Raw genomic sequence first — 15,281 nt, 5'->3', positions numbered from 1 at the left:
TTGGCCCCATCAGCTTTTACCACCGTTAGCAATGCTGCTGAGGAGGGCACCCTGTCCGGGCACACCACGCCTGGCTCACACTCAGCCCTGTCAGCCTCCATATCTGCCCAGCCAGGCAGCACACAGGTCAGCTGTAAAGCCCCCCTGCCACTGAGTCAAGCCAAGAGAAAACTGGCTAAGACAACGGCAAGCAGTAAAGTTACTGGAGCGAACTCCATTCCCAGCATCTGCCGGGGGAGCTGCTTGTATGTGGGGGTAGCTCCCTGCTATTCCAGCCCCAACACCAACTAGCAAAGGGCGTGACAACATAACACGCTTCTGACTTTCATCACTCCACCTCATGTGTCTGCCACACATGCACCCAGCTGCCCTCTTGCCTGCTCCTGGTTTCTCTCTATGCACACTGGTTTCCTCTTAAAACGGGGTGAGTTTCCCTATGGGGTTTAAATCGGTTGAGCTGGCACCTCTCAATGGACGGGTGGAAGCGGGACGGATATAAGCTGATTTCAGAGCATCCACACACAAAGTCGCACTGGATTAATTAAACCGCTACAAGTCACAGCCTTTAGTGAAACTGGTGCAAATGTGTGCGTGGGCTGGGCTTCGCACAAACCCGGGGACCTGTCCCGGTGGAGCAGCACGGGTTTCTGGGACCTGGCACTGGGGCTGTTTTTATCCAACAAGAAGCTATTCTCTTTACTGTCCTATTTCCCTCCCCTGCCCCACAGTGGTCTGGACCCAGAGCAAAGGGTGCAGCGACTCGCTCCACCACAGTGCCGGCAGAGTGGGAAGGATTCCCCCCTTCGCAGACTCTGGGAACCAAAACACAGGTACAGTCAGTAAGTGGACACTAGGGGGCGAGTGCCCCCTTCCTCAGCAGCTCAGCTCCTCCTCGTTCGGACAGCTCAGTCTGAATCAGCCTGCCAGGTAGTGCAGCCTGCGGACAGACTCCCAGGAAAACATCCCCAGCCTGCTCGAAGCAACAGGGCGGGCGAGCGAGAAGGGCAGGGAGGCAGTGACTGGCAATGCTCTCAAAGGATGCGCTCCCCTTACACCTATAGATTTGTTCTGGGACTCCTGTCAGGGATACAGCCAAGCTTACCACAGGCCGGCTGAGGGCAGGCTCCCCGATGGGCCTCAGTGGGGACCCTGCCCTCCCAGCTCTGCTGTGCCAGCAGCGGGCACCTGGTGAGCCGAGCCTGCTAGCCATGTGGAGTCCTATGGTGGTTTTCACAGGGATAGTTAACAGGGGGCTAAGAGGATCCTAAATAGGTCAGGGTGGGTGAAAAAATCCCATCAACTGTGTGTGGGGCAGGGGGGCAGTGGGGGGTGGGTGCGGGGGGAGAAATAACCCAGCGATTGTCAAGTTGCGCAGGGACCGAAAGGGTTACGAAATGTGCGGCACCAGATTGCTCCAACGATTGCATCACTCAGGACTTTACGGCCCCTTTCTTCAGCCCTGAGGCGCCCAGTTTCCCAGGCCGATGGCCTGCCCTCCTGGCTGAACGCCCAGCTGCACAGAGCCCACGGCACCTGCCCAGAGGGAAGTCACCAGTGCCGGCCCATTTGCATAAGTGAGCAACGAGGCCCTTCTGCAGCAGCCTCACGCTTTCCCCTTGTGAGCTTTCTGACCATGTCCTGGGAAATGGGCCAAGGAAAGCAATCACACGGCGGTTCCTGTGTGCGCCCCACAGCTCTCATGCATCACACCAGGGACTGAAACGGGGTGAGGCGATGGGGAAGTGGGTGTGGGGAGAATTGGCTGGCTGCTCCTCTGGCCTTGCTACTCCCCTAGACAAGCTGGGAATCAGCACTCTAGTCCTAGCTACTGCCCCTGATCGTCCACCACCTACCCGGCCTCCATTCCCATTCAGGAAGAGCAAATCCTGTCAGTGCAGGTGAAACCAAAACAAACAGCCTTGCCCATCTCACACAGTCCCCACCACCTGCCCGTGGACACGCTGTGCCCCCGCTGTGTACTAATAGCCCTGTCTCAAGTCCCAAATGAGCTTCCCCCCAAGGAACCGAGCTGGCAGGATGACTCACCGACTTCCTGCTCTCCTGGGAAAACCTCTTGTCCTCACCAGATACAATTTCGAACTCCGACGAGGATCCCTGAGACAGGAGAGAGGGGAGTGAGGCCCTCACCAGGGAAAGCAAATCCTGCGGTGCTCCATCATAGCAAAGGGAGGACGGAGATTATGGGGGCAGCAGGGAAGAGAGACATTTCCCCGTTCCGCCTGCTAGCTTAATGCCATTTGCACCAGTATAAAACAGGAATGGTTTGGGCCAGCGGGTCAGCTCTTTAAGCCGCTCTATGCATTGTAAAGATGATCCTCCAGGTCTGGGGACTCGAATCCAGTGACAGACAGGTTTCCCCACAAACAGAGAGCAAGTCCCGTGTCTACAGGGGTCAGAGTTGGGATGGAAGCCCCTGAAGGGAAAGTGAATGGGCGTAGATAACGGTAGCTGGCTCTGCATTCTAATGCTGTAACGCAGAGCAGCGGTTGCAATTACATGCTAGTCTAAAGCCACAGACTCACAGTCCATTCTATCACTGATGTGGGAAACAAAACAGGGAACCCGCCCCAGTCAGGCAGAAATTCTAGCCCCTTCGACGTGTCTGTTTCCTTAAGTCTCCGAGTTTGTTTTTTTTAATTGCCTGATAATTTCAGGGTCTGGGCTGCTAAGGGTTAACAGGCAAATGCCCCCCTTTCATCAGACTTACAGTGGATGGAGGCTTCTGAGCTTCTGTATCCTGCTCCTTCTCAGCTTTGCCTGGACCCGCAGGGGACAGGCGGGGCTCTGGTTCACCTCCTGTAAAAGGCAGAGGACACCATAGCTGTGAATGTTGGTAAACAGGAGAGCAGTAAAGAGGCAGAGACCAGACAGGCTAAGAAGTCAGAGAGAACCATGATTTCCAGCTAGTGGGACAAGACAGAAACCTACATCCCGTTCCCCGGAGGGGAAAGGGAAATCAGGTTTCCACGGGGTGAAATTCTGCACTGGCAACAAAATGTTACTCAACTGGCCCATCTCCAATCCCTTCCCCCTGGCTACAAAACAACAGTGTTTTGTAACATCAACCCGTTGCAGAGAGAGGTCAGACTGCGGACTTTCCTCCCACCTAACCCGCAGCAACGGACTAACAGGCACCGAGGAACGGCTTCCAGGGCCAAGCACCACACTTGCCCAACCTTCTCCTGTCTCTTTACCCTGGCCAGTGACTGCTCGGTGGGTAAGTGGCCCAGGTAGCGCCCTGCAAATGCAGACTGTGTGCATTAACTCCCAGGCGTTTGCCTTTGGTCAGTCAGCTTTGTCACATAAAGTGGCTGGAACTTCCCCTGTTCGGATGCTTCACACAGCTATCCTGAAAGGTCAGGTCCAGGGCTTAGATAGTCTCTTTGCAGCCAGTCCCTGTCTCATCAGCCAGTCCCTGTGAGCAGACAACTTTAAAATAACAGCCGTCACACAGGCCTTGCCCATTCATGGATATGCTTTGCCGGGTGCAGGGCGCCATTACCTCCCCGCAAACTGAAAGCCTCAGGCAGGTGCGGAATTTGCCCCCTACCCCATGCAACTCCATTGACTTGACTGGAGCTTCTCCCCCGCGCCCCCCAATACAGAAGGCTGTTACATTAAGAACATAAGAAGGGCCAATACTGGGTCAGACAAAAGGTCCATCTAGCCCAGTAACCTGTCTTCCAACAGTGACCAATACCAGGTGCCCCAGAGGGAATGAACAGAGCAGCTGATCCATCCCGTCGCCCATTCCCAGCTTCTGGCAAACACAGGCTAGGCACACCATCCCTAATATATGTGCACCAGGGAAGGTTAACGGGCAGGCCAGATGCGACTTGCCAAACTTTGCTCTGACCTTCTCCCTCCACAAATGCAGAGCAGTGGTTGCAATTACATGCTAGTCTAAAGACACAGACTCACAGGCCATTCTATCACTGATGTGGGAAACAAGGACACTTCACAGGCCATGCAACTCCCTGGGAAATTAGGGTCAGAGAGGAAAGGTCAAATTGTGTGTGTGTGTGTGTGTGTACGTACGTACACCCAGCCAAGTGTGAATCTGCTCAGAAAAATACTTTATGTCCTCTTCCTGAATCTGGAGTGGATGGCTCTCCCTGGGTAAGCCTCCCACCTTCATACCTGTTATTTCGGACAGTTTGTCAAAAGAGGAAGACGACCTCAGCATCTCATTGTCCTTCACGAGGTCCTCCACCTTCTGCCGCAGCTTTGATGCTTCCATTTGGGACTCTTCCAGCAGTTCTCCTGGTGTATACAGTAAACAGAGGAGTTCGCATTTCCTGGTATTTACCCTTCCCTGGTATATAGCTGCCATGCCCCAGAGGCCAGTTCCCCAGGCCAGCGTGCATAAATCCCCTCCCCAACTTATATTTCACAACCAGAAGAAATGGAAATGTCCCACATGGCCGCCTTCACCCAGAAATAATTCTTCCCAAGCAAATAATCCCACACTGGAACTACAGTTGTTGCTTCTCTGCCACAGAGGGACTCTGGCACGGAAACATCAAGGACAGCACATCTTACAGGGGAGATTTTGTATTTCCTATGTCTTCTCCAGTTTTTAAAAGCTCTGATCTTAAGCCAGAGAACCTCACTCTGGGCCAGGAGGGTCCCTTTTCCAACCCCTTTAATCTCCAGTGGGTAATACAACAAGATCTAATCTTTTCCCACACTCAGGCATCTTGTCAGGTGTCTCGGAATGGTGCATCGCAGTCTTCTGCCGCCTGTGAACTCTCAGATGTTACTGGCTCATCTACACTCCAGTGGCACAGCGACAGTGCGGCCGTTGTGGCAATGCAGCACCGGAGCGGAGTCGCTGCCTACGTCGATGAAGGAATCCCGTCTTCTTAACGGTGACTACACCAGGCGCTACACCTCACCCCGGCACGCAGCAGGCGAAATTTCTCACAGCTCTGAGCGATGTAGCTAGGTCGAGCTAATTCTTCAGTGTGGATCAGGCCTTAGTCTGCATTATTTGGGTCCACAGGGCCAAAAGATTCCCCTACTTTTGCAGCGCAGAGGCCAGCAGTGAGGTGGACTAAGTGTAATCAGGTCCCACTACAGCAAGAGGGGAAAAAGCCGTCAAACGGATTGGGGGTGGGAAGTGTCAGGTGGCAGCTGAACGTGAGCATAACCTTATTTAAAAGTAAACGCTAGCTGGATCAGGGCTCCTGCGGTACATCACAGAAAGATGCCGGAGGAGCTGAGCACCCTTAAGATACTTCTCAATTCTCGTCCATGCATCAGCACAGTAACCAGAGCAACCCATCCATTTTTAGCACAGACCATGGGCCTGTCCGTAGGCTACACCAACAGCAAGTGTCTCAGCCCCTTCGCACGTCCCTGTGCGCAAGCCAAGAGATCCTGCCGGCACCATAGCAGATTTTACAGAGAGCCAAGAGCTTTCAGTTGCCTTCTCAGTGACGAGCTAGCACCTGCTGCCGGTATGCCCAGCTGCGCCCCTCGCTGCAGAATGGCATAATTCATACCCGGGAGGGGTTTCCCAGGCAGGGACTTACCCGTTGGGTATCAGTTGTCCAGGGCATGTTCAGGAAAGCTTAAGAGGGGCTACACATTGAATACATAGTCCCAGTTTCCCATGCCCAGGCTAGGGAGTGCTGCAGAGTCAGCAATCGCACCCTGGGGTGGGGAAAGAGAGGGGTGTCACTCTGTAGCACCCCCTCTAGCTGATGAAGCAGTCAGAGCACCATGCACTTTCGAATAGGGCATCGTGGCTGCAAGGCAAGGGTCTGTCACAGGAAGGCAGCGGACTCCAGAAAGTAGAAGGATAAAATAAAAGCCACGCCCCCTACCCACACAAGTCCAGCACCACAGCAATTACCTAGAGACTTTATCCCCTGCATCTTCTCCTTCAGCCGGGTGTTCTCCTCCACCAGCCGCTCAAAGGCTGCGGCCGCCTCTTCCTGTGTCCCCCCACCAGGGTCGTAGATGCGGTAGGGTCCTTTCCCTTCCATGTCTGCAGTTTAATCATCTACCTCCCAACCAGCCATCCCTGAAAGGCAACAAATCAGAAAGTCACCCTTCCCGACCTGAGCCCCTTGGAGTGTGAGAACGGCCCTGGGGTACCTCACGCCCTAGCTCAGATCTCACAGGGCTCATCAGCATTTGGGTTCCAGCGGCTGCCAGACACAGCTCTCTCCAGTTGGCCTGCTCACAATAGCTATATGTAAATGTCACCAGAGGTGGGTGGGTGGGTGGGTGGCTGGCTGCATGTGTTACAGTGGGTTAGTGCACTCCCTGGCCTCGCTGCAGACCTGCGTTTGAAGCCTGGTTCAGGTCAGCAACAATGAGCACACTGGTCTCTGTTGCTGGGTGTGGCTGAGCCACAGGACTGGGCACCAACTGGCAGCCCCCTGCTCATGGACAAAGCCTGTCCCGCCACTTCCTTTCGCCCTGTCCCCAGCATGCACAAGTGTGTCGCTGGTGTTCAAAGCCACCTGGAAGCATCACAGCAGATTCTTCTCCTGTACCCTCCGTCATCTCTCACCCATTAACGCAAGCTACAGCCCCTCTCAATTGCATTTACTCACATTCAGAAACTCTGGTTATTTTGGACCCCCAGCATTGTGTTTGCACACCTTTCCCTTAGAGAAAACATCTGCGGGACAGGAGCAGAGCCAGTTAAGGGCTGCTCTCTGCATGGTTTTTGCACCAATTTAACTAGCTCAATTCAGAAACCGATATCATTAAATCGGTGAGACACCTGTGAGCAGACCAACCCCAAGATGGTTTATTGCAATTATCTTTTGAAGCTTCTGAGTGACACACGTTAGTCCTACACCCAGTTTGCACTCAGGGTATTCTTTCCCCGCTACTGACTGGCCCTTTGCTCCAATCTCCTTCTCCACCTCCCTCAAAGTCATTTCACCGCAGTCTCATTCCACTTGGTCATGCTTGGAGCTGCTGGGCTCTCCTGCTCTTTGGCCATGTGGTTAACACTAGAGCTGGTTAAAACATTTTTTTTTTAAAAGATCACGAGAGCTGTGGAAGTTGTTTTCATCACAGTTTGACAGAGCAAGTTTGTTCGTTTTTTAAAGAAACATTCCAAGGATATGGTTTTTTTTTGTAAAGTGACATTTTCTAAAATGATTTTTTTCAGTTTTGACAAGATTCCCGCCACATGACCAAACAGATCAAGTAAACCTGTCAGTGCAAACAAAACAGAGAGAAAATTGCCCCACAGAACCCCCAAACTGAAACCCTCACAAAGGGAAACCAAAAGATAAGAGGGAAAAAATCTCCATGAAAAATTTGTAAAAGACTGAGAAAGAGCAGAATGGTTACATGAATATTTCCGTTGCCAGAAAATGGCCACATTTTTTAATTACAAGTTTTTTAATTACGAGTAAACGCCTTCAACCAGCTCTCAAACACACAGCTTAGTCCTGTCTGTGTTGCAAGATCAAACTCTGTTGGGCTCCACCCTGTTAGATCCATCTTCTGCAACTCACTAGATGATGACCAAAAAGAAAAGGAGTACTTGTGGCACCTTAGAGACTAACAAATTTATCTGAGCCTAAGCTTTCGTGAGCTACAGCTCACTTCATCGGAAGCATGCTATAGCTCACGAAAGCTTATGCTCAAATAAATTTGTTAGTCTCTAAGGTGCCACAAGTACTCCGTTTCTTTTTGCGGATACAGGCTAACATGGCTGTTACTCTGAAACCTGTCATAGATGATGACCGTGTCAACACAGAACCACAGATCGGGCTCTGAGATATCTCAGATAAGCCCAATAATTCGTTAAATAGCATTTTTGGCCCCTGGATACATTCCATGGCCCAACCCAGACATATTCCCAGGTGGAAAAAACAGTCTGTGTTAAGTTAACCAGTTATACAAGATACAAAAGGCCTGGGGAACCACTAAGTTATTTGCAGGGCCTAAATACCTGGACGTGGCTCAGCCGTGTGCAGAGAATCAGGTAGCGGTGGGCGAGGGGAGAAGAGAGAAAACAGCTGACACCATGACATTTATTTATTAAGCCACCATTTTTGTGGATCTCTCAAAAAAAATAAATAAATAAAAAAATTAAAAAAAAAATCACACCACTGGCTGGCTTTCTGCAGCAGTTAAGTGAAACACTCCTTCTTTAAGCTCCAGGAACACCTTTGCCAGCTGCTACATGGCAATCAAAGGCTGCTAAATTACATTTAATACTTCTCAAGTTACTTTTCCAGGTAAGCAATGGCTGTAGTAGTCACCACAGGGATCTTATGAAATTGCGAACGGGGTGGAGCGGCTACCTGAGAATCACTGTATCACCACAAGTTCCACGCTAGAGCTGGTCAGGAATTCTTCCACAAATAGTTTCGGTTTTTTACCCCCAAAATGCCAATTCATCAAAACCAAATCTGTTCACAAAAAGGGGCTGGATTCGATAAATCTCCTAACTCAAAAACCTGGGAAAAGAAAAGTTTTGAGATTGTCTAAATGGACATTTTACCATTTTCAAAACAGGAAGTTTCACATGTTTTAAACAAAATGACTTTGTTTTGAAATTTTTAGTACATTTAAAAAAAAAAAAAAAGGAAGAAAGGAAGGAGAGCCGTTCAAAGAACAAAGATCAAAATTGAAACAAGATCTTTTGATTGAGCCAAACTTTGTTTTCCAGGATTTCCACTGGCAAAAATTTTCAAGTTTTTGATTTTTCATCCTGGTTCGGGGCTGGGAATTTTCTCGATATCTCACATTTTTGTGGGACAGGAAAGCTCTAGTCCACGCTCTGAAAATTTGAAGCCCCCTGGCCTGAGGCACAGAGATACTTCCAAGTTTACATAACCTGCCTGTCAGCGGGATCAGGGACTTTCCAGATGACAATTGCCACCTGACAGGATCTGCAACCAGAATAGCAATTAACTCACTGGATTGTTTGAAGATAATTAACATGACCTAGGGAGGGACTTTTCCTCCAGAGTAAGGTTTAAAAAACTGGTAGTTAGAATGCACTGGGACACTAAAGGCACAGCTCTGTGCACTTTCCCTTCTCTCAATGGATGTATTTCACTAACCAGGCCTGGATTCCAACAACGCCCACTATGATACAATTTGTGTCCTGGGTTGGAGGCCCAGGAGAAGATTTGCAGGTCCAGTCCCTCAGTCCCTCTGCTTACTTCTTTGGAGTGCTGCGAGTGCATTATCTTATCATGAACATGTCGCAAAGGCCTCCAGTGCACTGCAGTTAACACAGGGCAAATCCCAACCGTTCCCTTTCCCCCACCGGCAGGACTCGTGAAAGAGGAAGTACTGAATCCCAGTCTACAAGTACCTACACGGGGAACAAATATTTAATAATGGGCTCTTCAATCTAGCAGGTCTAACACAATCCAACAGCTGGAAGCTGAAGCTAGACAAATTCAGACTGGAAATAGGCATCAATTTTTAACACAGTCAGAGTAATTGACCATCGGGACAACTTACCAAGGGTTGGGGTGGATTCCCCATCACTGACCATTTTTAAATCAAGATGGGACATTACTGATAAAGCTCCACTCTAGGAATTATTCTGTGGAAGTTCTATGGCCTGTGTTATACAGAAGGCCAGACTAGTTGATCAGAAAGATTGCATGGGCAGAAGGGACCAATGAATCCATAAGGAGAGACAGCAGTGATAGATAGGCACTGAGCGAGCCCCCTGACCCCTCCACAGCACATAGCTCTCCCAGTGGACCGCCGTCCTGGCCAGCAGCACCTTCTGCCATTCCAGCCCCGACCTCCCTGGGCAGAATCATGCCCAGGCACATGGGCAGCTTGCATGAGGTACATGGACGCCCACAGTAAGGCACCAAGCCTAGATGTTAAGACTGGTGCTTTCTGCACCCTGAGGGAGTTACGACACCACATCTCCAAAGGGAAGACAGGTGCACTCTGACCCTCCAAGGGGGTGAAAAGCAGTCAGAACAGTCACTAGCTTCTCAGCTGCTGCCAGACCAAAGGCTCCGTTTCTGTAGCATGCAGGAGCAGCTGACAGGAAGCTGTCCCAGAGCCGTGGCAGTTTCAGTACCTGCTGACCTCCCATAAGGAGCGAGACAGCATCCAGCACTGGGAAGTGCTCAGTACTGTCAGATTGAGCATCCCACAGAAGAGATGCACCGAGGGCTAAGGAATTCCCTAAAAAGAATGCAAGCCAGCAGGAAGGGACTGGAAGTCAGGCTGCCTTAGACACGCCGGGGAACTAGGACCATCTCACATGGCGGGGAGGGGGGAAGGGGACGGGACATTCACCACCAGCTGTCCTAGCAGTTCTCCCTCATTATCCAAGAATCAAACATTTGGCTGCTAAGCCTCATGGGACTGGGTGGTTTGGAGGGCAGGTGGGTTAATGCACAGGTCTCTCTTAAGAGAATGAGCCATAGAGAACCATTGTCCTAAACTAATGATTCCAATAGCCAGCGGTTGGCTGACTGGAGAGACTTGAGCCACCTGTAGCCTCATATGGATGGCAGCTTTTGTCTGCCTCAGTCTGCTGATGGCCTAGAACAGTAGTTCCAAGCCATCCGTCTCTGTCACCTCTGAAGTCTAATGAAGGCAATTCAAAAGTCAAGGTTATTAAGTGTTTCCCCACCAATTAGAAGTGGTATTTAGGCCCAGCTCATTGTGACACACACAGCGTTTCTCTGTCTCACACAGGGTCCAAGTCAAGGCTCTTTCTGTCACACCCAGCCCCCACAATCCTCCTGCTGTTCAAGGCTCCACAGGTGCCTTTGTTAATCCCTGGGGCCCTCCCATCCCCTCTGACTCAAGGCCACTAGAAGTTTTGTTCATGTTCTGAGGTACGGCCAGAAGGAGCTGTGAACTTCACTGTTCCTCAGCCCCGAACTGACGAGAAACGTGGGGTGTTTGTTTGGTTTTTTTTTCAAGCTGTCCTGGTCTTTTCATCAAGCGATGACGACTCCTCCCGAGTTGTGAGACTCTCTGGGGAGAGAGCACAATAACCTCAAGAGAACCGGAGGGAGAGGACACAGTCACGCAAGGCAGACTGCGGTCACCTGCCCACCAGCTCCGTTCTCAGCCTGCTAGAGTAGAGGGTCGGGGCACAGAGACCTTTCAAAGGAGGGCTTTTATAACAACTCAGCACAAGAAGAAATGAGAGGATGAGAGTGGGTGGGGGAGAATTCAGATTAAAGATCAAGACTGTCACATGTCTAAATAGCCACATTACAGTGTCTGGGAGAAAAATACAACCCAATGAGCCATCAGTGCCAAGTCAGCAGCATTGGGGATTAGTAACGGGGGGGGACAGCTCTTGCTCTTTCGTTAAGAACAAGAAGGAGCTTCTCTTCCTCTCCCTCGTTCTGTTCTCTCCCCCATGCCCGATATGTTGACTGTAGAGCTAGTCAGGCATTTTCAGACAACTGTTTTTCATCAGAAAATGCCAATTAGTTGAAACCGAAACCACTCGGGGAAAGGGTCGTTTTTCTACAAAAATAAATAAAAAAAATAAAATAAAAAATTTTGAGTTGAACAAAATTGTCAAAAAGTTTTAAAATTGTTAAAATGTTTCATTTTGACATTCCAGGTTGAAATCACTTTTTGTTTTAAAATTAAACTAATTATAGTAAAGAAGCAATAAAAATTGGTCAAAATTGACCAAAACGGGATTATTTTTTGATTTTTCAGTTTGTGAAAATTTCCTTGGTTTTGACTTTTCAGCCCTATTTGAGACAGGTCATTTTTTCAACATCTCGAATATTTTCATGGGACAGTAAAACTGGTCCGGTGCTAGCCCCTGCTTAGAGTTCTCCCTCCTGTCTCACTCTACTTTAAGTAGCAGGCAGCACCAAAGCAGATTGAAAAAGGAAAGGCAGAGAGACAGGGCTGCGAGGCAGGACTCCTGGGTTCCCACCATATCCCTAGCACTGACTTGCAGTGATGCCCCTTCTGCAAAATGGGGATCACGCTGGCTTAACACCCATTCAGGTGTGACAGGGACTAGTTAACGGTTGCTGAGCACTCTAGAAAGCATAAAGGCAATGGGCATTAGATCAAGGGTCTTCAAGGCAAGGTCTCTCCAGTCCGAGGTCTGAGCAGTGTTCAGTTGAGTCCAGTCCTATACTGTACCACACATTCCAATAATAATGCCAGGAAAAATTCCAGCATGGGATTTTTCCAGAACTGCTATACTCAAGTGGGGAGTGTTCCCAAGCAAAGTCTCTCCTAGAATCAGGCAGGTATAGGAACTCTCTTCGACAGCAATTAAAAACGTTCCAGTAGCCTGAAGTGCACCAGATGCAATCCAGGGAGCTCATTCGGATTTGCCTGTTTGAACTTCACTTCAAACCAAGAGAGGGCTTTGCTGTGGCCCTCTGATGGAAGGAATCAGGGCTGCTCAGCTGTGAACACTGGGGCCTATTCCGCTAACAGCCGGTAGAGATCCTTCCTTAGCTCAGACAGTGGGGACCTGTGCATTTGGAGTATACGGTGACCAGACAGCAAGTGTGAAAAATCGGGACGGGGGTGGGGGGGTAATAGGAGCCTATATAACAAAAAAAACCCAAAATGCAGGGCTGTCCCGATAAAATCGGGACATCTGGTCACCCGATTGGAGTAGGATGACCTCAGTTCTATTCCTGTTGCTACCATCATGCTGTGAGTGGCCATGGTGTACAGGGAGGAGCCTCACAAACCCATAGCCAGGTCCATGCCAGGAAGAACACAAACAACTTCCTTCCCTTCCGACTTGAGCTCTAGAATTCAATACAATGAGCATGTGCGAATTATGTAACACCACTTCCTTGGAATTTCCCTGTGGAGTTAGCCTCCTCTGAAAGGGTTCTTTGAGACAGTATACAATAGAAGCCAGTCGCGAGTGAGCTAGGACAGTACATCCAGGCACTAGCCTTTCACTTCTGGAGACCCACGTTCAAATCTGCTTACAGTCATAACGACTTTGGTGACCTCCTCTTAATCATTAATGAAAGACTGTCAGTCCTTGGCAGAGAGAGCCCAGCATGGACCAGAGCAGGTGACACCGCTCAGGACGGAGGTGCATCCGCAGAGCTGGGTGGGGGAAATTTGCACGGTGTTTCCTGGAACCATAACTGGTTCAAACTAGTGCTATGTGCCCTTTTTGCTAGCACGGGCATTAAATTCTCACTCATAGTTCCAGCTGCCCTGCAATGTGCTTATTTGTAGATCTCATTGGCCATGACCAGTCCCTCCCACCCCACCCCCAAGGTGATTTAAAAACCCAAGTGGCAAGAGGTTAATTATCAGCCATCCAGTGGGGATGGTGTGAACCTAGTCACAAGCTAGTGAATAGCAGCCCTTCGGAACACAAGCACCTATTAAAACATCCAGCATTCACCACCACTGAGAAATGGACGCACACAAAAGCAGCCCACCAAAAGCTCCCCTTACAAGTTCAACACCAACCCACTGACTAGCAGCAAAATGCTGTTTCCAGATCATTCCTCTTCTTGGCGAGGCCCATGTACAGATGAGAAAACAATAAGAAGCCGCACTGGTTTGGGCTATGTTAGAAATATACCACTTTCTTTTGTTTTGGTTTTTGTTTTTTTAAAAGCAGAAGCAGATAGACAATTGGAAAAGAAAAAATATTTTCTTCTGGGCAAGAGGAGCAATTGGTATCATATGAACTGCTTAGAGCCCAGGATCACAGAACCCTTAGCTTTAAACCACAATTGTTGGCATCATCTTCCCCTCCTTCCACACGCCCTGCATTGAGAAACCATGGCACACCCAGGAGACTGAGCTAACTAGAGTAGAAGGCACAGTGTAGTCACTCCTCCCCCCCCACCACACACACATTGCAAAACGTAGGCACCGGCACATCCATGGAGGACAACCCAAAAACCCCCCACCATGGACCAGGCCTCCAGAAAACATGAGATTGGCTCAAAAATAACACACAGTGGGTTCTTTTTATTTCCCTTCGGGGTCCACATTTTCTAACTTTTCGTCACAACCCTGAGGCTAGAAACTTACTTTTCGTAGCAAACACAGATATTGGCGGTAGCGTCAAATGGTTTCAGCAGATATTGGGGCTCCACCGTGCCTGGGGCTGTACAAGCACAGAAGAGACAATCCTTGCTGTAAAGGGTTTACACTCTAAAGACACAGACAGGTCATGGGTAGAGGAGACTGATACAACATACAAGCAAGTGGGAAAGGTGAAGAAGTGACCCGGCTTGGTTAATTACATGTAAGGCTGCGAGTTTGTCATGGAGGACACGGAAAGTCACGGAATCTGTGACTTTCAGCGACCTCCATGAAATTCTGCAGCTGCAGCAGCCAGTGTGGCTGACCTCAGGGCCGCACAAGCAACGGGCCCCAGGGGCCGCTGCTGGAGCCGCCCCGGGGACCACCCGAGCAGCAGCCAGAGCAGCAGCCCCAGGGGTGGCTGCACCTGGCCCCAGGGACCGTCTGAGTCGCGGCCGGTGCAGCTGGCCCCGGGGACCACCTGAGCGGCGGTCCTGGGGCAGCCAGAGCAGGGCCCTGGGGGCAACCGTAGCAGCAGCCGTGAGGCAGCTGCACTGGCTGCTGCTCAGCGACCCCAGGCAGCTGGCCTTGGGGACTATCCTACCAACGGCTAGTGCGGCTGGCCCCGGGGACCGCCTGAGCACTGGTCCCAGGGTGGCTGGGGCAGCAGCCCTGAAGCAGCCACACCAGTCACTGCTCGGCGGCCCTGGGCAGCTAAGATTCAGTCAGGGGTGTTTATAGTAAAAGTCATGGACAGGCCACGGGCCATGAATTATTGTTTACTGCCCGTGACCTGTCCATGACTTTTACTAAAAATACCCATGACTAAATCTTAGCTTTAATTACATGGACTGTAGGGTTGGGTTGTTTTTTAAATAATTCGGGTTACCCGCAGAGCGAGGCGGGGGGGAATAGGAAGAGAAGAGAAGGAACCACAGCTATTGCAAACGAAAGCGGAGATTCTCATGGGCTCTTGTCATTCCAGGAGCTGGGGTTTTAAGGGAAAACACCAGATATTGTGAGACTCGCAATAACGTTGTGACCCTGAGCCATCAGAGAGCCAGCCTGCATGTGACCCTTACCCGGCCCCTGGGAAGCCCCAGATATACCGGGAGAGTGATCCCTACATTGCTGCTGACAGCCATGGTTGTCCCCTCTCTAGTGGCTCTGAAAACAATGGACAGTGCTGAGAAACACGCTGGTGCGTTTACACTAGCAGTCAAAGGAGTTCCAAGAGCAGTGGAGGTGTGGGGACAGATTCTGTGCTGAGCCGGAATGAC

The 15,281-nt window shown here is 50.3% G+C and overlaps 1 protein-coding gene across 5 annotated transcripts in view; it reads right to left on the bottom strand.

Annotated features, from left to right (window-relative positions):
- The window catches only part of TNIP1 (TNFAIP3 interacting protein 1), a 45,476-nt gene that overhangs the window by 16,555 nt on the left and 13,640 nt on the right, over positions 1–15,281 (bottom strand). For 3 of the 5 annotated variants that reach the window (XM_037906460.2, XM_037906459.2, XM_037906461.2), the window contains exons 2-5: positions 5,882–6,052; positions 4,162–4,284; positions 2,729–2,817; positions 2,047–2,115 (exon numbers count right to left, since the gene is read on the bottom strand). In XM_037906460.2, coding sequence (XP_037762388.1) covers positions 2,047–2,115; positions 2,729–2,817; positions 4,162–4,284; positions 5,882–6,014 — 414 coding nt within the window. In that variant the 5' untranslated portion in view covers positions 6,015–6,052. Of the gene's footprint in view, positions 1–2,046; positions 2,116–2,728; positions 2,818–4,161; positions 4,285–5,881; positions 6,053–8,306; positions 8,458–14,007; positions 14,079–15,281 lie in introns of those variants that run through there. The other 2 variants (XM_043521276.1, XM_043521275.1) reach the window with 2 other exon arrangements.

This window comes from Chelonia mydas, chromosome 8, assembly GCF_015237465.2.
Source record: "Chelonia mydas isolate rCheMyd1 chromosome 8, rCheMyd1.pri.v2, whole genome shotgun sequence".
In the NCBI taxonomy this organism is placed as follows: Eukaryota; Metazoa; Chordata; order Testudines; family Cheloniidae; genus Chelonia; species Chelonia mydas.
Note: the sequence above shows the minus strand (reverse complement) of the source record. Positions and strands in the feature narration are given on the sequence as shown.